Genomic DNA, 21114 nt, shown 5'->3' with positions numbered 1-21114 from the left:
CCATTCACTTCAATATAGGTTGGTTTCACTCCAAAACCACAGCCATAATAGAAAGCTGTCTCTCAATCCCATCTTTTTTTTTTAGCTTCCATTCTTCATCCCCTTCCCACCAATACAACAAGGCACTGTCTTCCCCCCATCCCCGCCCCCCACCCTTGGTTCTTGACCCTCCGAAATATTCTGCACGGAATTTAAACTGGAAGTGGGGAGGGCATGCTTAAGAAGGAGATTTTTGAAGAAGTGTGATCTTATGCTTAATTGGGTCTGGTTGTGCGAGTATGGTAGGGTGAAGATTATTCCATGCTTTAATTGCACGGGGGAAAGAATAAATTGCTGTACACATCTGTTTTGGAAGATGGCACTACAAATTGGGTTGTGTGCCCTCCTCTGCTCCTAGGAAGCTTGGGTTCGGTGTAGAATCAAGCTGCCAGTTAAGCGTTTTGTTAAAATAGGTCAGGCGGTGTGCTTCACGTCTGTCTTGGAGAGAACTCCACCTTAATGAACCTTTTTTTTTTGCATCCATATATGCAAAATAATGTGAGAATGAGACTTAGAAAGTGTGACGGGGATCCTGAAAAATGAATAAAACAAGTCATTCATAGGGGCAGATGCTGGTGATGATCTATCTGTGGGAAGTAAGTCGGTAATGATGCTTACAAGTCAGGACAAGATGGAAAAAATTATCAACTGTGGGTAGACCACTATTTCAATCCATAGTTCTAGCAAATTACCTTCCATTATTGATGTAATCTAGTATTTAATATCTTAGGAAAAAAGAAACAGATAAAGAAAACAATTATACCTGACTTTCCTCGTGGGACACTCTCATCTGTTCTTTGAGCACCGACATTCTAGCAGCCTCTTCTTTCCTCAGCACGCGTTCCTTCTTCAGTTCGGGGCTCCAGAAGGTTTTGATGCTGTTCATAGATGATCCGAGCTTGGTGTCCTTGATTTCCAGTTCCTTCCGGAGTGTTTCATTTTCCCTCTGCAGATCTTTGAGCTGTGACTGAAGATCGACCATGGTATTATCACGGACCTGCCTCAAGGTGGGGGGCACCTGATGATGGTGGTGGTGGTGGTGGTGAGAAGATGGGGTGATCATGCCACTGTGATGTTGTTGGTGATGATCACTGAAAGCGAGGGCATCTCCCCCGGGAGGTAGTCCCGCGGAGGCAATGTTCGGACTGCTGCCCATGGCCGTGACACGACCTCCATAGGTTGCCCGGTTCGTGGCTCGGCCCAGGGTCATGGTTCCCTTGGGAAAGCTAGTAGAAGCAACCCCCTCATGATCACTTAAGTACATGGGTCCCGAGGTGGCATAGGCTGCGTTCAGAGACTGGATGTTTTCCATGGACAGGGTTTTTCCAGCTCCTCCTGTTCCGCTGCTGTTCGTTCTCCGATGACCCAGCCGAGGAGAGCGGGGGAGCCGCGGAGACCTGGATGGGCTGCCTTCCACATGGCCCACCGTCCTGGAACTTCCGTACATGGCAAGGTTGGCTGAATCCAAAAGAGTGGGCAGACAGAGTTTAGTGGCAGCAGTGGCCGTGAGAAGGAGCAGTCAATCAACACCTGTCCGAGCTTGTTACAGCATTTCCACTGGTGGCAGGAAACAAGAAGGGCTCGCCCTCTTCACAGACCTGGAATATTTACAACAACAAAGGATAATAATTAGATTTGTGGCAAAATTTTAAAAAGTGATGAAAGTATTAGTGAGCCTAATTAAAGACAAGTTCGCATCACAAACCATCCTTAAGAACCTAAACAACAGGAAAGCCCAAATTTGTGAGTAATGCGCCCAGGTGCATTTGAATTAAGGCATTCGATACAGCATTTTGTTGTTTGCTGAACAAAGTATATGGGATTCACGAAGGAGCGTTTTACAGGATATAATAAAATCAGTAGGCAAGGAATCCAACATGGCTTTATTTACAAATGTACATATACAGTATCAAGTTGAAACAACAAACCCATCTTGGAGCTCCTGTTTGATGGAGACCTAGACATCAGTCGATGTTCTTATTGGTGGCAAATATTATTCATCATCTGACCTCTTTTGACTTTTTGCTTATTAAGTTAAGCAGGAGTAAGCCATAGATCTCTTCCAGATGCAAGAGACAGGAACAGCAGCTTCCCTCCACCATCAGACTCCTCAACGACAAACTCAATCAGGGACTCATTTAAGGACTCTTACTTGTGCATTTTTCTTTGAACACTTTATTTAAAATTTTTAAAGTACAATACAAATAAATGAACAAGCCCCCCCCCCCCCACTCTTCCCTCATACCCATCCTCCTCCCACCCCAAATAAACCCCAGAGAAAGAAGAATGAAACAGGAGATTTAAACCATCAAAAACACAAAAAGGACCACTTTGAATCACAGCAACTCTACCATGCCAAGCTCTAGAGAATTTAACATTTTAAACCCATATAATCCAAATAAAGGCTCCATACTTTCCAAAAAAAGATAATTATCACGTAAATTACATGTTATTTTTTCCAAAGGGATACATGATCTCAATTCTGAGTGCCATCTCTGCAACCCCAAATCAATCTCATTCTTCCAAGTTATGGCTATACATTTTCAGGCCACAGCCATTGCCAACCTTAAAAACCCAACTTGATATTTAGTCAATATCTAATTTAAGCATCTTGCTTTGTAATAATTCATACATTACAAAAATAAACTTTTTTGTACCACATTACTAAGCAAAATTTCAAATTTAGTTTGTCTTGGTAATCTTAAAGAAGGTCCAAAATTATCTGACAATAAAGCCTTAACTTGATAATAACAAAAAAAGTATTATTTTGGAATTTCACATTTTTCTTTCATTTTTTGAAAAGAAATAAAATATCTGGTGTCATAACATTCTCCAACAGTTTTGATTCCTTTCTGATCCCATCTTTTCAAACACTGATTATTAAGAGTAAAAGAATTTATTCTGATATAAAGGTGTTTTAAATGAAAATGTTCCCTGCATACCTATCTCATTATTTACCTTATTCCATAATACAATTGAATGCCTCAACACAGGTGGGTTATTATTAACAATTAACAAATTATTATTCAATTTATAAATAAATTGTATCATATTATTCTCACTAATACTGGCCCACTAACAACCTATCCAAATCAAATATTCTATTAATAAACCTCAATTGTGCTGCATAATAATAATTTTGAAAATTTGGGAGTTGCAGAATTCTCAATTCATATTTCCAAGTTAATTTTAGTAAATAAACCCTAACCATTTTATCTTTCCATAAAAACTTTCTAATTATACAATTCAAATCTTTAAAAAGTTTCTGAGGAACTTTACAAGGAATAGATTGAATAATTCATCTTAATACAATTAACTCTACCTATTAATGTTATAGGTAAGTCCTTTCATCTATTTAAATAAAGGCAAATAATTTAACTTGTATAAATAATCTAAATCCTTATTAAGTTTAATTCCTAAATATTTAATTTGTTCTGACCATTTCAATTGAACAATTTTCTTACATTGAGTATAATCACCAATAACTAATGGCATAATTTCACTTTGGTCCCAATTTAACTTGTAATCTGATATTTGTCCTTATTGCTTCAATCTCTCATATAATGATGTTAAAGAATTTTCAGCAAATTAATTTTAAATTCATCAGAATTAACATTAATACCCTTAATATTACTATCTTGTCTTATCCATTGCGCTAAAGGTTCAATAGCTAGTAAAAACAATGCTCGGGACAAAGGGCATCCATGTCTAGTATATCTCTTCAATAAGAATGGTGATGATATTTTGCTATTTGTCACCACTCTGGCAGAAGGATTTTGATATAAAGACTTAATCCAACTAATAAAGATTGGCCCAAACTTAAGTTTATCTAATAGCTTAAAAAGAAAACTCCATTTTACCCTATCAAATGCCTTCGACATCTAATGATAAGTTGGATTTCTTCTGAGAATTATGAATCAAACTATTTAATTTTGCAATATTGTCTGCAGAATAATGATTTTTAATAAATCCAGCCTGTTCTAAATGAATTAACTTTGGTAAATAATTCACTAACCTATTGGCTGACCTTAGCTACAATTTTATAATCAATATTTAATAAAGAAATGGTTCAATAAGACCCAGATTTAATGGATCTTTATCTTTCTTAAAAATAACCATTATAATTGCATTAGCAAAAGAATCTAGTAAAGAATGAACTTGCATTGCTTGCTTCAATATCTCCACTAAAAGAGGCATTAATAAATCTAGAAATTTTTATTAAAATTCTGATGCAAATTCATCTTCACCAGGAGACTTCCCTTTTGGCATAGATAAGTGCATCAATAATTTCTCTAAGTGTAAAGGGAGAGTCCAATTCATCATGCTCTCAAGTATTCAAAGAAGGTAACTGGTTTAGCCAAAAAAATCATCAATTTTAACTTCATCATCCAACTCAGATGTATACAATTTCATATAAAATTCCCTAAAAGCCCCATTTATATCTTGAGATTTGTTTGTAGTCTTAGAATCTCTTCTAATGGCATTAATTGTTCTGGAAACCTGTTCTGTCTTTAATTGCCATGCTAATACTTTATGGGTTCTCTCCCCTAATTCATAATATTTTTGATCAGTTCTTTGCAATAATTTCTCCATTTTATAAGTCTGCAATGAATTATAATGTAATTTTTTATTAATTAATTGTATATTTTTAATCTCTGATGAATTTTTCTGTATATCTTTTTCTAATCTCTCTATCTCTTTCTCTAATGTATCTACTTCCTTGGCATATTGTTTTTTTAATTTAAGTTGAGAAGCTAATAATTTGTCCTCTTAAAAAATGCTTTCAAAGCATCCCATAAATTAAATTTACTATCAACTGAATCAGTATTTATATTCAGGTATAGCAGTATTTGGTCTCTTATAAAGTTACAAAACTCAACATTTCCCATCAATGATGAATTAAATCTCCATCTATAAGTAGTATTTATTTTTTCAGAACCTACACATGATATTAGCAAAGGAGAATGATCTGATAATATTCTACTTTTATCTTCAGCAGATGTTATATTTCCTTGTAAATGAGTCAATAATAAAAAAAATCTATTCTTGAATAAGAATCATATCAAAAAGAATAAAATGAATAATCCTCCTTAGGATTTAATCTTCTCCATATATCAACTAAATTCATTTCTTTCATCAATGATAAAATTCGTTCTCCCATTTTAGTTTTAGTCATCGTCTTCAGAGATTTATCTAATAACGAATCTAAACAACAATTAAAATCTCCACTAATCATTACATTTTCATATGATTGGGCCAAATTAAAAAAAGAATCTTGAATATATTTCTCATCGTCAGTATTTGGAGAATAAATATTGAAAAGGGTCAGGAATTCCAAATAAATACGACAATTTACAACAAGAAATCTACCAGCTGAGTCACTAATAATCGATTCTGATCTAAAAGGTAACTTCTTATTAATCAAAATAGCAACACCTCTCGCCTTCAAATTAAAAGAAGCTATGCCTTGCCAAACCCAATCTTTTTTTAAACTTTCATTTTCTTTGTCGAAGTCAAAACTCTTTCTTTTAATTAGATTATTGAATCTAAATTCAAACTAGTCTTTGACATATTTAATACTGTTCTCATCAAATTTCCACCATCCGCAATGATGGGACTTTGATCCACTGCTGTTTTGCAGAATAAAATACATCTCTTCAACATCAAACAAGGAAAACCCTAAAAAAAAATTATTTAAAAAAAACAAAAAAAGTACTGTTTAAGCAGTACACCCCCCCCCCCCTCTATTTTATGGGAAGCAACCAATGCCACCAAGTGGCCATTAACTTCAGAAGGAGACAAACAAAGCCACCTTCCCAAAACAGAACAATCAAAAGAAAAACAACAGTAATCAACAATATTTTAAGCATGATAAAGCTGCCTCCAAGTCTCTTGATCATCATCAATATCAATTTCAGTTAGTTCAGGACATTACACCTTCTGCAATCCATTCTTTCTCTTCTCTTGAGCTAACTTCATTTGTTGAAAAGACTGATTTTGGTTGCCCTTCTTATTGTCAGGTTAGCGAATAAAATCTTCATCAGTAAAGAATTGCGATTGAAATTTGCCATAAAAGACCTTGAGTATAGCTGGGTATCTAAAGGCAAATTTATAACCTTTTTTCCATAACACAGCCTTGGCAGGATTAAACTCCTTACGGCGTTTAATAATGGTTTGACTCAGTTTTGCATAGAAGAAAACTCTTACTTGTAACCAGCAAAGGAGTCTGGTGTTTTCTCGCATTTTGCACTGCAACGCTCAAAACCACCTCTTTATCTTGACAACGCAGACCCCTGATCAGAATAGAGCGTGGTGGCTGACCTGGAAAGGGTTTCTTCCTAATAGCTCCATGAGCTCTACCCAACTCCAAACCGTTCATTAAAAAACTCCTTTCCCAAAGCGTCAGGAATCCACGACCGATAAAACGGTACTGGATATGAGCCTTTCAAAATCTTCAGGCCAACCCACAATTTTTGCATTAGTTCTACGGCTTTGATTTTCAAAGACATCAATCTTTTTCAACAGATAATTTCTTTGAACTTCCCAAGCAGTAAAGCAACCTTCAAGTTTGCCAACTGTATTCTTGGACTGCTCCACGTCATCATGATAATCTTGATAGGTATCTTCCATTATCAGAAATTTAATCTGCATTTTATCGACTATTTTCATACATTTTGAAACATCAGTCTTAATAGCAAGCATTTCTTCTTTCATACTATTAAATCTTGTTTCAAATTGATCTTTCATAGACATAAAGCCCTGATTCATTTGAGTTAGTATTTGAATTTTGAATTTGTTTAGATAATGTATTTAACTGATTTGATGGATCCACATAGTAAGGAATTACAGAAGCACCAGATTTACCTTCAGCCATATACCGTGATGGGGCCTATTCTGATGTAGTATGGTTTCCTCCTCATCTATTGCTGGAAAGGTATCCTCCTCCTCTTCACTCCTGACTCCTTCATTCTCCTTGGTCGACATTGGTGCCTGCTTGACCTGTCTGCAGGGCCTAGGCAACTCCCTCAGTAGTCCAGAATTGCTGGGCTGTGGGGGTTCAGTCCCTCCCCCCCAAGATAGAGCCGCAGCTTGCATCGCACGCATGCGCAAAGAAGCGCGCATGCGCATTTGATCCTGTGATTCGAGGAGTGGAACTGGTCGTTTCTTAACTTCACCGCCATCTTCCTTGGTTTCCCAGGGAGGTGGCGCTGCTGTGGCCTGGATCTTCTTTGGATCTTGACCCATCTCTAAAGTAGGCCTCAGTTCTTCTGTGCTTTGCTGCTTGCTTCGTTGCTGATTTTTTTCCACTGTTTGTGTCTTAGTTTTCCTCATAATTACTGTTTTCAACCTTTCAAAAAAGTTTTAATGCTGTTGCTTTATGAATTTTTGTTATTATAAATCAGATTTTAATTAGTTCTGCTGGGAGAGGTGTCTTTCCATGACTCCCATCAAGCCACGCTCCTCACTTGTGCACTTTTTTTTTCAAATTTTATTTAAAAGATAACAAAAACATAACATACAGTATAAAAATAATCAAAGAAAATTTTACATTAACACCCATCCCATCCTCCCACCCCGACAGCCAACTCCCTTAAGGGGAGCAGAAAATATATATATATATGAGAGAGAGAGAGAGAGAGAGAGAGAGAGAGAGAGAGAGAGGTTTTATATATATATATACACACACACACATATATATATATATACACACACACACACACATATATATATACATACATATATATACATACATATACATATATATATACACATATATATACACATATATATATGTATATATATATATATATATAAATATTGTAAATGTTAATAACCTTTCAAAGTATATCTAAATGCATACATTTCAAATACAGAGACCACTTACTAACAAAGAAAGAATAATTATCATGTAAATTATAAGTAATTTTTTCCATAACAATATACTTTCAATTCATTATGCCAACGTGCTATATTAATCTCAGTGTCATCTTTCCAAGTACTAGCAACACATTTACGTACTACTGATAACACCAAACATACAAAAGCTATCCAATCCCATTCCCCTTAACAAATACAAATTCCCCAACAAGAAAATTGTTGGATCTAACAGTAATATAAAATTATATAATTTCTCCAAAACTACTTTAATTCCTTGCCAAAATGATTGAACTTTAACACAATTCCATACAGCATGTAGAAAAGTTCCAATACATGAACCACATCTAAAACAAGAATCCAAATTACTAAACCCATATATTTTTTTTCAACTTTTCCGGGGTCAAATATAATTGATGCAAAAAATATAATTAACCATTCCATATCATACATTAGTCAATTTAATTACATTGTCCTGACACATATTCATCTAATCATCTTCGGGAAAAATAAATACTAAAATCACACTCCCATTTAAGTTTAAATTTCTCCCAAACTGGTTTATCCATACTATCTTGTAACAAATTATACATAACTGAAATATAACCCTTTTTCAGTATAGAGAAAATCAAAGATTCAAATCTCGACAAAGTAGGTAAAATCATCTCTCTACCATAATTATCTTTTATCAAAGCTCTAAGTTGATAATACGCAAACAAAGAATTTACAGATATATCAAATCTTTCTCTCAATTGATTAAAAGAAAGAAATTGCCCCTCTACGAAACAATCTTATATTGTCATCATACCTTTAGAATCCCAAATCTTTAAATTATTATTAAATATTGAAAAAGGAATAAGCTGATTGTTATACAATGGAGTTAAAATGGATAATTTATATTTTGACCCTAACATCCTATTTTTTTTAACCAAATCTTTAACAAATGCTTCAATATCACCATATCATATTTCTGTAACAAAATCAAATTGCAACAAAATATAAATTCATGTATTGCAACCCTAGAAATACATGCCATCTCCACTTTAGCCCACCTAGGAGGCTGATCTAAATCCATCAATCTACTAATAGTGGGCCGCTTCATAATAATTTTGAAAATGTGGTAATTGTAGTCCACCCAATGTATACTTCCCCATGTAAGTCTATGCAACACCATTCGGGCTAATTTACCTTTCCATAAAAACTCTCTCACTGCTTTATTCAAATCTTGAAAAAAGCCCTTAGAAAGTAAACAAGGTAGTGACTGAAATAAATATTGAATTCGAGAAAAAATATTAATTTTAATAAAATTAACCCAACCAATCAAAGTTAATGCAAGATCTTTCCACTTACTCAAATCTGCTTTAATCCATCTTAATATAGGTACATAATTTAATTGATATAATAATTGATAATTAGTATCCATAAATACACCTAAATATTTAATTTTACTTGTCCTCCTTAATTTTGTAATTGTTTTAAATTCAGAATAATCTCCCACTCCAACTGGTAAAATTTCACTTTTATTCCAATTAACTTTATATCCTGATAATTTTCCAAATTTCAACAAACCCTCTTACAATAGTTTCAACGACCGTTCCTGTTCCATCAAATATACCAACACATCATCAGCAAATAAATTAATTTTATATTCTTCATTCTTAATTCTCATCCCTCTAATTTATTCATTTTGTCTAATAATCTGAGCTAACGGTTCAATAACCAACGCAAATAAGGCTGGTGAGAATGGGCAGCCCTGTCGAGTTGAACGAGTCCATTTAAATGGTGAAGAAATCTGTCCATTTGTCACCATCCTAGCAATCGGGTTTGTATATAAAGCCTTAACCCAACCAACAAAAAAAGGGCTGAATTTAAATTTCTCTAACACTTTAAATTTTAAAAATCCCACTCAACCCTATCAAAAGCTTTTTCTGCATCTAATGCAACCACCATAGGATGGTAAGGTTGCTTTCGATATGTGTTGATCAAAGTAATTAATCGAAATATATTGTCTGATGCATTTCTATTCTTAATAAAACCTGTTTGATTAATGTGTACCAATTTAGGTAAATATTTAGCAAGTCTATTAGCTAATACTTTTGCTATAATTTTATAATCTACATTTAATAAAGAGATAGGCCTATATGAAGACACTTTTAATTGATCTCTATCTTTTTTTTGAATGACAGTTATTAAAGCATTTGAACATGATTCTGGTAACTTCTGATCTTCAGTAACATGATTCAAAACTTCTCCAAATTCATTAGAAAAATCATCATAAAAGAGTTTATAAAAATCCACAGGGGACTTTTCATTAGGCATTTCCTGAATAGCTTCCTTAATTTCAAAATCTGTAAATGGAGATTCCAGTTCCTGAACATCATTTCCATCTAATACCGGTAACTTTAATTTAGAAAAGTAAGAATCAATAGAACCACTATCCTGTTTCCCCTTAGAAATATATAATTTCAAATAAAATGAATAAAACTGGTCTTTGATTTCCTGAGGTTTGTAAGTAACTTTTGAATTCTTCTTAACAGCATTAATAGTCCAAGACTTCTGTTCAGCTTTCAATTGCCAAGCAAGTACCTTATGAGCTCTTTCCCCCAACTCATATAACCATATAACCACTTACAGCACAGAACAGGCCAGTTCGGCCCTACTAGTCCATGCCGTAATAAATCCCCACCATCCTAGTCCCACTGACCAGCACCCGGTCCAGACCCCTCCAGTCCTCTCCTCTCCATGTAACTATCCAGTCTATCCTTAAATGTAACCAATGATCCCGCCTCAACCACGTCTTCCGGAAGCTCATTCCACATCCCTACTACCCTTTGCGTAAAGAAATTTCCCCTCATGTTCCCCTTATAATTTTCCCCCTTCAATCTTAAACCATGCCCTCTAGTTTGAATCTCCTCCACTCTTAATTGAAAAAGCCTATCCACATTTACTCTGTCTGTCCCTTTTAAAATCTTAAACACCTCTATCAAGTCCCCCCTCAATCTTCTGCGCTCCAGAGAAAAAAAGCCCTAGTCTGCACAACCTTTCCCTGTAACCTTTCCCTGCAACTCAAACCTTGAAATCCTGTCAACATTCTCGTGAACCTTCTCTGCACTCTCTCTATTTTGTTTATATCTTTCCTATAATTTGGTGACCAAAACTGCACACAGTACTCCAAATTTGGCCTCACCAATGCCTTGTGCAATTTCATCATAACCTCCCTACTCTTGAATTCAATACTCCGATTTATGAAGGCCAACATTCCAAATGCCTTCTTCACCACACCATCTACCTGAGTATCAGCCTTGAGGGTACTATTTACCATCACTCCTAAATCCCTTTGTTGCTCTGCACATCTCAATAGCCTACCATTTAATGCATATGACCTATTTAGATTTGCCTTTCCAAAATGTAACACCTCACACTTATCTGTATTAAATTCCATCAGCCATTTCTCAACCCACACCTCCAGCCTTCCTAAATCACCTTTTAATCTACGGTAATCTTCCTCACTGTCCACAACACCACCAATCTTTGTATCATCCGCAAACTTGCTTATCCAATTCTCCACCCCTACTTCCAGATCGTTAATATATATAACAAACAATAGTGGACCCAGGACCGATCATAATAACATTGTTTAGATCGATGAATTAAGTGCTCAAACTGATGTTTGTAAAGTATCATAACATAATTTCAACCTCACCAATGCAACTTTTTTTATCTTCTGTTGCACCTTTCTAAAAATCCTTCTCTAACTCAGCAATCTTATTTTCTAACTCTAACCTTTCTGCCATATATTATTTCTTAACTTTTGTAGAATAACTAATAATATTCCCCCTCAAATAAGCTTTTAAAGCATCCCATATTACAAAATGACTATCCACAGAATTAACATTTTCAGTCAAAAATAAAGAAATCTGCTCTTTAACAAAAGTAACAAACTGTTTTTTTTCAATAACATTGCATTAAACCTCCATCTAAACGACGGATGTACTACCTACGAACTTTCACAGGAAAAAAGTAATAATGAATGATCTGATATAACTCTACTTTTATATTCAGCTCGTAATACTCTACCTTGTGAATGTGCTGATACCAAAAATAAATCAATTCTGGAAAATGAATCATGTCTTGAAGAATAAAAAGAAAAATCTTTCTCTGTAGGATTAACTTTTCTCCAAATATCCACCAAATTTAAATCTTTCATTAATGTATTAATTTGTGTTGCCATCTTTGATTTCCTTATACCTTTTGGATTTCTGTCCAACAAAGGGTCGAGAACACAGTTAAAATCACCACCAACTAAAACATTTTCATTAGTTTGAGTTAACAATAAAAAAGCTTCTGAAATAAATCGCTCATCATCTATATTAGGGGCATAAAGATTCAGCAAAAATTTTACAGTTCACTCTTAATACTCTGCCAGCATACCCCTCTGAAGAATCCAATTCAAATGGTAAATTTTTCTGAATCAAAATCACTACTCCTGTTGCCTTAGAATTAAAAGAAGAAGAAAAAACATGACCAACCCAATCTCTTTTCAATTTCAGATGTTCTTTCTCAGTCAAATGTGTTTCTTGTAAAAAAGCAATAACAATTTTCATTTTTTTTATATAAGCTAATATTCTCTTTCTCTTAATTGGATTATTTAACCCCTGAACATTAAAAGTTGCAAAATTCAATTTAAACATCTTTTTTAACTACTAATATATTTACACACTCTAAAATAATGCTCCCTTCTATAATTCTTCCAAGAAAAAAAAACATTCAAAAAAATTTTTTAAACCACCCAAAGGTAGTAATACCCTAAAAATCTGGGTGTGGGGAACCCACTAGCGGCAGATGACTATCAAAGTTTTCAGTGTCATCCCCCCAGCCAGATACATATTTATTATTTAATCAAACACAATAGAATATAGTCCATATATTCAGCCCAGTGATTCCAAGCCCAGCAACTGCTCCGGATCTTCAACATCAAGAAGACTTTGTGTCAACTCTTCTTTCTTTCCATTCTTTCCATACTTTCTATTCTTTCCATTCTTTCCATTCCCATGTCCATTTCCATTTCCCCTCCTCTTAGGAGATAACGGAGGAGAACACCCATTTCTTTGCAATTCCAGCAAAGAATTAGCAAAAACCAAAGCATCGTGATCATTCTCAAAAAGTTGAGATTGAAAATTTCCATAGAAAACCTTCAAAATTGCAGGATAATGAAAAGCAAACTTGTAGCCTTTTCGCCTCAAAACATCTTTGGCCGTATTAAATTTTCGTGGTCTTCTAATAACTTCTTGACTCAAATCAGAATAAAAATACACTATTATTTTGAACCATTAATGGAGATCGATTCTGCCTTGTGTTCTGCACTGCCATCAAGACTGCTCTCAGTGGTTGTCCTGGAAGTGATTTCCTTCTCAGAGCTCTGTGAGCCCTATCCAATTCCAAACCTTCAGGGAAAAGTTCTTTACCCAGCACCACTGGGATCCAGTGCTTAAAAAATTTTATAGTGTCAGCACCTTCAATGTCCTCTGGGAGACCAACTATTTTCACATTATTCCTTCAACTTTGATTTTCCAATGAATCAATCTTCTTCATTAAATCTCTTTTCTGAATCCCCCAATCTACAAAAGAACCTTCTACATTTTACAATTTTTCTTTATTATGTTCTACTTGTGTTTGACACTCAGAGAAGGCGGTTTCAATTTTCTTAAAATTATCTTGCACAGTATCAACTGATTCTATACATTTATTAATATCACTTTTAACTACAGTCATTTCCTGTTTCACAGTTGACATTTCATCACACAAGGTATTCATTTTTATTTTCATCTCCATAAGTCCTTGATTCACTTGAGTTGATATTTGTTTTGACATATTGTGCATTTGACAAGCAATCCCTTCCAAAACAGTAAAAACTGAATCCAGTCCAGATTCCACTTCCACTTTTTGCAATCCACCTTCTTTAACTGCAAGCTCCTCCTCCTGGACAAAATCCAATAAGGTAAGTTCTTCTTCTTCCTCAGTCATCATAGGTGCCTTGGCTGAACGGCTGTGGGTTTGTACACCCGTCGCCAGTACCCCGACCTCTTTGGGATGCCAGCGCTTGGGCTCCCCTACAGCCCAGACTTTCTCCAGCAGCTCTCGGAACTGCGATGCCCCACGCAGGCCAGGAAAAGCCGTTAGATGTGCAGGAGCATCCTCCAACACTACACTGCGCACCACTGGGCCACCCAATGACGTCGCGGGTTCATGGGTCCCCTTATCGGCCGTGCTACCCGCATGCACGGCTTCACGTGAATGCAGGTTGGCAAGGGCCGTGTTCACTGATGAGCCAGTGCGATCTTGCGGATGCAGGATCGGCGCCGGAGTCAGACTTGAATGGGCTGGAGTCCTCTGAGGCTTGGAGACTCCCAATGACGACTCCATGGATTCAGCTATGCAGGTAGGCCTCAATTCTTCTGCACTTTTATATGGTAGTTTTTTCTGAAGCTGAGGTTTAAATTTTTTCACACTAGATGCCATCACGAAGCACTGTTATTTAAATAACTGCAAATCTTATTTTTAACCACTTTTATGCTGTTTAAAAACCGGGTATTTAATGATCCAGCTGGGGAGAGGTGAAACAGACGTCTTTCTTCTATGCCAACTTGCCACGCACCCCCCCCCCCCACGTGCATTTTATTGATTTTTTTTTGTTCTGTTTGTATTGCACAGTCAGTTTGTTTATGTTCATTATTGGTTTACAGTTTTTTTTATTTGTTTACATGTTTTACGATGTGTACAGTTTATTTTTTTATTAATGGTAATTCTGCCTGGCCCGCAGGAAAAAAGAATCTAAGGGTTGTATGTGATGTCATGTATGTACCTGAAATCTGAGACATTGGAGCAAAAATAAGTTGAATTGCAGAAGGAACTAACTCAGTGGGTCAGGCAGCCTCGACGAAGTGAAAAGGTCAGTCTACAGCCCTTTTTCCACTGGCATCCCAGTTAATTGGCCATGCAGTGTCCTTGGATAGGATCCCCTTTGTGCTGTTTCCACTGGGCCAGCTTTAACCGGGACACTAACTGCTTTTCCAACTAACACACTCATCCCCAAGGATGAGCCTTTCAAAATCTTTTGGCAAACCCACAATTTTTACCTTTGAATGGAATGGAATGGACAGAAGTTATACTTTTTCCACTGGTTTAATCAACATTCTGGCATCAGCTAACGCCGGGGATATGAGTAAGGGTAGAGCCATCAATCCCCTGCATGATTTGATGTCATTTGACGCCAGTGTGTTAATTGTTTTCCTTTCCCACTGGATCCTTAACCGGTTAGTCCTCTGTTAATTCCTGAGACAAGATGGCTTACTCTTCCGGTCAAAGCCCTGCATTGGAACTGATTGTGTGCCTGTTCTATTATTTTAGTCAATTAATTTTGGTCTCAATCCCTTTTCTGGGCTTGGATTACCCTCCAAATTAATAATTTCTCATCTTTGAAATTGCTGAAGTGGCTTGCCATTCACAGCTGAATGTAGTGGTGAATTCCAAAGATTCACAACCACAGAAGAAATTCCTCCTCACCTCACTGTTAAGTGGCTAGCCCCCCTTCTCTGCAGATCATCTCCAGGAACTATTCACTACTCAATGAAGAAAGGACCTCAGGACATCTATCATCTCCACATAACTCCCTCTTTTTTAAGAATCTTTTGTTTTGAGGAGATGCCTTTCTTTGTTCCTCAATTCCCTCAATGTGGAAAATAACAATCTAGAGAACCTTTCTGCACTACCTCTAAGGCAAGGATACCCTTTCTCAAAATAAAAGACCAAAACTGTACCCAGTATCCAGGTGTGCAGTCACCAAATAAGCCCCATCGTACCAAGACCTCTTCACTGCAATTACACAAAGGGTAACTACATTTATCTAATGGCCAAATTTTAATATTTGCACATTTAAGTACCTCTTGATCGACCTCCTCTCAAAGTAGTGTGACAGAATATAGTTATGTGTTTGGGAGATAAATTGGGAAAGGTTTGTTAGAGTAGGTTACATACAAACACTTTAAAACAGATCTTATTTGAAATACTGGAGGTCTGCCCATGCTAGACATATCAGGGCCGGGACAGCTTTGAAGAGTGCTCAAGAGACGTGTTGTTTACCAAAGGCAACAGATGAAAAAGCAGGCTGGAGCTGCTATTGTCTGAAGAAGAACTTGCTGGTGTAAGTGGTTAAACAGGCTTTGAGAGAGAGAGAGAGAGAGAGAGAGAGAGAGAGAGAGAGAGAGAGAGAGAGAGAGAGAGAGAGAGAGAGAACTTGACAGTGTTACAGCCAGGAGAGGTAGCTGGGACTGAAACAGGACAAGCTGGCAAGCCCTACTGGAAGACGGCCTGGTCAAAGCCCTTGTGCTTCATGCAAAAGGAAAGGACTGGCAGTCTAATGTTTCATGAAATAAGAGAAACAAAAGGTACTCTGTGGTGACCTGAAAGAAAGAGGTTATCATCTGGAGAACCCTGATGGAGCAAGTTTTGACAGCAAGACATTGAGGTGACTGATGGAAGTACATCAGTTGTGGATGTCCTGTAACAACATGTCTCTCTCTGAAAACCGCATGAACCTTCCTGAGCAGTAACCATTTACCTTTCGAGCACCAAAGCCTGATGAACTTTTATGTTAAATTCTGTGTAAGAATTGCCTGCAACCAATGAACTTGGAGGAATAAGAAGTGAGATTGAACTGTGAACCAAAGAACTTTTCTGAACTTACACACACATTACATACACGTGCGCTTAGAATTAGAAGGGGGTTAAGTAAGTCAATAGAGATAAGTTAAAGTTTGATTCTATTTTCATGTTTAAAGATAATTAAAAGCAATTTTTGTTTAAGTAACTATTTGTCGTGGTGAATATCTATTGCTGCTGGGATTTGGGGTCCTCTGGGCTCGTAACAGTAGACAATTTCATGTTTCCTCTCATGATGCTCAATCTACCATCACTGATTCCAGAAGCAACCCAACAATTACAGCATGTCTATTTTGATAATGTTGATTGCCATTATATATTGTATAATGTACATATGTACCAAAATTGTTACTTGCTGTAACTGAACAGGTACTTTGTAAAAAAAAATTCTACAAAAAAACCTAAAAACATTGACAATAGTATACTTAATTTAGTTAAAAAGAGACAATAAATGCAAAAAAAAAGGTAATAAATATTCATTTGTTCTGGTGCAAACAACGTGACTTTCCAATAATGCAGCCAATCCTTTTGTGGTGTTGGAGCACACGAGTCCATGGTTAGTTTAACAAGGGGATGTTCAAGACCCGATAGCCATTGAAAAAAAAACTGTTCTTGAACCTAGAGATATTGGTCTTCAAGCTACTGAATCTCTGGCCAAAGGGAGAAGAGGTTGTAACCTGGGTGATATTCTTCAACAACAACATATTTTGTTTGTGTTTCTCTACTTTTATTCTTGGTTTTCTGTTTGTTAACCAATTCAGAATCCATATTTCCGTCAGCCCATGAACTCAGCATCTACATGGCTCCTCAGGCCAGGCCCATGAACTGGCATCTTTTCATCTGTCCTATTAATTACATCGAAGAAAATATTTTTTTTCTTTCATAAAACCACCTGTGCTGGAACAGTGGTGCTGCAGTGGCCTGGGTTTGATTCTGAACTGTGCACGTTCTTCCTGTGTGTGCACAATTTTCTTCCAGGTCTTTTAGCTCCTCCCACATTCTAAACTCTTTCTGGATATTCGACTAATTGGATACTGTAATTTGATACTGTGGGAGAATCACAGAGATTTAATGGGCTTGTGTGACAGAATGTTATAGGGAAATAAGGGGGGGGGAAGTGGGATTGGCAGGAATGCTCTGAGAGCTGACAGATTCAATGGGCTAAATGGCCTCCTTTCATCTCATAATTAAATAATAATATGAAATAATCGTGCTATTTTTCTAAATGCTTTAATAATTTCAGCATGTTCCTGATGACTGACTAGCTTACCATTCTCTATTTTTTCCCTTCAATTTTTTGACTAGCCATGTTATGCTTACTGTAGTCTAACTGATGAAACCTGTCAATTTTAAAACTAGGTCTTTTTCAAAATCTCCCCATCTGTGTAAATCATCTCCCAGTCATTGACCCACAGAGATATCTGCAGCCTTCCAATTTTGACTGTTTAAATCATTTGCATTTGAATTCTTGCACATTGTTAGGAGTGCTTACAGCTGCCAAGCCAAAATATTTCCTCCATGCCTCACTTGTCCCTCCTCTTTCGTGATTTACCTTAAACTCTAGTTCTGTGACCAAGTGCCCTGATTCATCCTTGATTATGTCAATATAGAAGTTTGTTTAATAACACTCATTTGAAGTGCCTTGGGAAATGTTGCTACATTAATGGCTCCATATAATACAATATTATGACTAATGAGTAGGTCTAATTAAGTAACTTGAGCCGGTTAATTAAATGTGACCTTCAGTTCTCAACCACACAACTTGAGATCCTTGGTGAAATATTCATCTTGTGCAAAGCAAATGGCCCAGAGAAGATAACAAATATTAAAGCTAGCTTTTGAACAAATAAACATGTCAGCCACAACTTTAAAAACTGTACTTAAGAGTTCTCCTCAATTTTAGCAGTCCTGTTTTCAATCTAAAGTATTTTGTCTATAAATGTATTGAGTTTAAATTTCAAATGTTTCATAGTTGGACATCTGGAGAACATGCTGGTAAGAGCAGGATTAAGGAAGTAAATTTCTATTAAAATCTACTTCAAAAATCAGACTGCTCAGGAATTAGGTCAGTCTGGATTTTTGAGATTCTTAGGCCCTACTTTTAAAATTCAAATTTAAGGAGGAATGAAGAAGAGAAGAACAGGTAAATTTTGATTGTTTATTCATGAGCAATTGCAACATGCTTCATTTATCAAAACAAACAGTTTTAAAGAAAACAGAAATTGCCACTGTGCATCTGTGGTACTTAACACATGCATGAACGCACACAAAAGCCAGCTAAATTTGAACAGACTGGGAGTTTTTGAAAAGTGCGGATTCTCGGGTTGTCCAGATTTCTGGCATGCAGATCTTAGGGCATTTACTGTAGATTTAAAACAAAACATATAAAATACAGACGTTTATAGAAAAAGGACAGCACAGGAAATGGTAAAAGCTGAAGCTCCACCATGTACCCTACTGAGAAACCAGAGCATGCTAAAGGGAACAAAATGTTAATTTTAAAATTGTTTTTGCAGTACAGGTGCAAAATCATTCCTTCTATTATAGCATGCATACCTGATAAAGTGGTGAGGATATTTTGAAATTATTTTCTCTGCAAGTAAAATTGATATGAAGGGGTACAACTTTAAAATAGGGTTAAACGATTCAAAAGTAAAATCAGGATGTATTTTGACACAAAACCTCTAACTAGCTTCCCCCTAAGAAATCTATGAATGCTTGGAGTCTTCATTCCAGGATACAGGTGCTTCAGGGAAGACAGCACAAGGGTAAAAGAGGAAAGGGTGTTGCATTATTGGTCAAGGAGGATGTCACAGCAATGGTCAGAGGTGACATTACAGATAAGTCGGCTAGTAAGACTATTATGGGTATTGCCAAGAATTGGAGCCTGCGGAAAAAGGAGAGGGTGAGCAGGCTGGGGCTTTATTCCTTGGAGTGCAGAATAAGGAGGGGTGATCTCAAGATGGAATACAAAATCATGAGAGAAATAATTGGGAAAATGCAGAGTAGAGGAATCGGTAACCTGGGGGCATAGGTTTAAGGTGGGGGGGGGGGGGGGGAGTGGGAAGAGATGTACCTGAGGGGTAAATTTTTCCTTTGTATATAGAGGTTCATGTGTGTATCTAGTTGAGGCAGGTATTATTGAAACATTTACAAAAAAATTGGTTAGATAGATTTAGAGTAATGCAGCCACATGGAACTAGTGAAGGTTGGACATTTTGGTCAGCATGGGAAATTTGGGCTGAAGGACCTGTTTCCATGTTGTATGACCAAGAAGGAAGGAAAATGCTTTTGGGAGAGTATCACGTATTAGTTGTGTAAAAATCAATAGCATAACTGATCATATTTTTAATTTTTCTTTATCCTAATTTGACTGCTTCAGCTGGCTGTTTACAATGTTCATTGAAGTACTAAGTTCCTGATCATGACACCTTTTAGGAGGTGCAGATCCAAAGGAAGGATATTTTTACTTTTTTCTTTAATACAAAGCTACTTCGTAGAAGGTGTTACTTACTGCACAAAAAGACATGGTGCTCCTTAATTTCTGTTAATCTTAACTACAAAACTTAATGATTAAAAATAGATATTTTGATTTCTGATTGTACAGCAATCTTTTGTGGTCACATTTGTACAAGATATTCTGTCGTGATGCATTTATAGATACACATCTTTCCAAAAAAAAAATCAAAAATGTAACTCCTGACATTAATGTCAATGTCTAAGTTCAAATTTGATCCACCGTGGCCATGATGAGAACACATATTTTGTGTAAGAAATAGCCAGTGCATGAATTGAGTACATAATAATTAGCACGTCCATGTTTCTCCATTATAAAAATTATTTTAGATTTGACTTATCTTTTTTCCCCAAGCATTAATGAAAGAGGAAGTCAATTATGGGGACAAACCCAGATTTCAAGCTGTACCAAGATTGTTTTTAATGCCTGGGCATATTGAAAGTGTCTATCACAGTACATGGAATGATTAATTAAGCCAAAATTGCAGGCCATATCAACATCTTCCAGACATTGTTACAGGATGAAGTCTGTCCAAGCAATTAGTAATTTCCTTAGAATTTTCAACAAACAAAACTTGTGTTTCTAGACTTGTTATGATGTTCAAATTGAGAAATCAAAAACATTAAAATGTGAAGGAAAGATAACACTGCTTAGATGTGATTAAACAATAGAGATAAGTTTGGCGAATTCTAAAGGCAATCTCTCGACCACAACTTGCTTCATAAGTTTGCAAATCTACATGGAAATGCAGTTCCTTTCCACCCTCACCTATCATTTGCAGTGATGCTTTGGGATTTTAAAGGCACAAGACAAAGACGGTAACAACAATACTTTGCACTAATGGAATATGGAATGTCAAAGTTGTATTGACAATAACCACACCAGCAGTGTGAGTATAAGACAGCTTTAATAAACCAATATGTACACTAAGAGGTCTTGTCTCTCTGCAAGATGAACCTGGAAGG

At 36.2% G+C, this 21114-nt stretch overlaps 1 protein-coding gene across 6 annotated transcripts in view; it reads right to left on the bottom strand.

Annotated features, from left to right (window-relative positions):
- LOC138764158 (ERC protein 2) overlaps positions 1-21114 on the bottom strand; it is an 871420-nt gene that overhangs the window by 848947 nt on the left and 1359 nt on the right. For all 6 annotated transcript variants that reach the window (XM_069939655.1, XM_069939657.1, XM_069939658.1 and 3 more), the window contains exon 2: positions 803-1637. In XM_069939655.1, the coding sequence (XP_069795756.1) occupies positions 803-1486 (684 nt within the window). In that variant the 5' untranslated portion in view covers positions 1487-1637. The remainder of the gene's footprint in view (positions 1-802; positions 1638-21114) is intronic.

Source organism: Narcine bancroftii, chromosome 5, assembly GCF_036971445.1.
Source record: "Narcine bancroftii isolate sNarBan1 chromosome 5, sNarBan1.hap1, whole genome shotgun sequence".
Classification (NCBI taxonomy): Eukaryota; Metazoa; Chordata; class Chondrichthyes; order Torpediniformes; family Narcinidae; genus Narcine; species Narcine bancroftii.
This window is presented reverse-complemented; position numbering and strand designations above follow the sequence as displayed.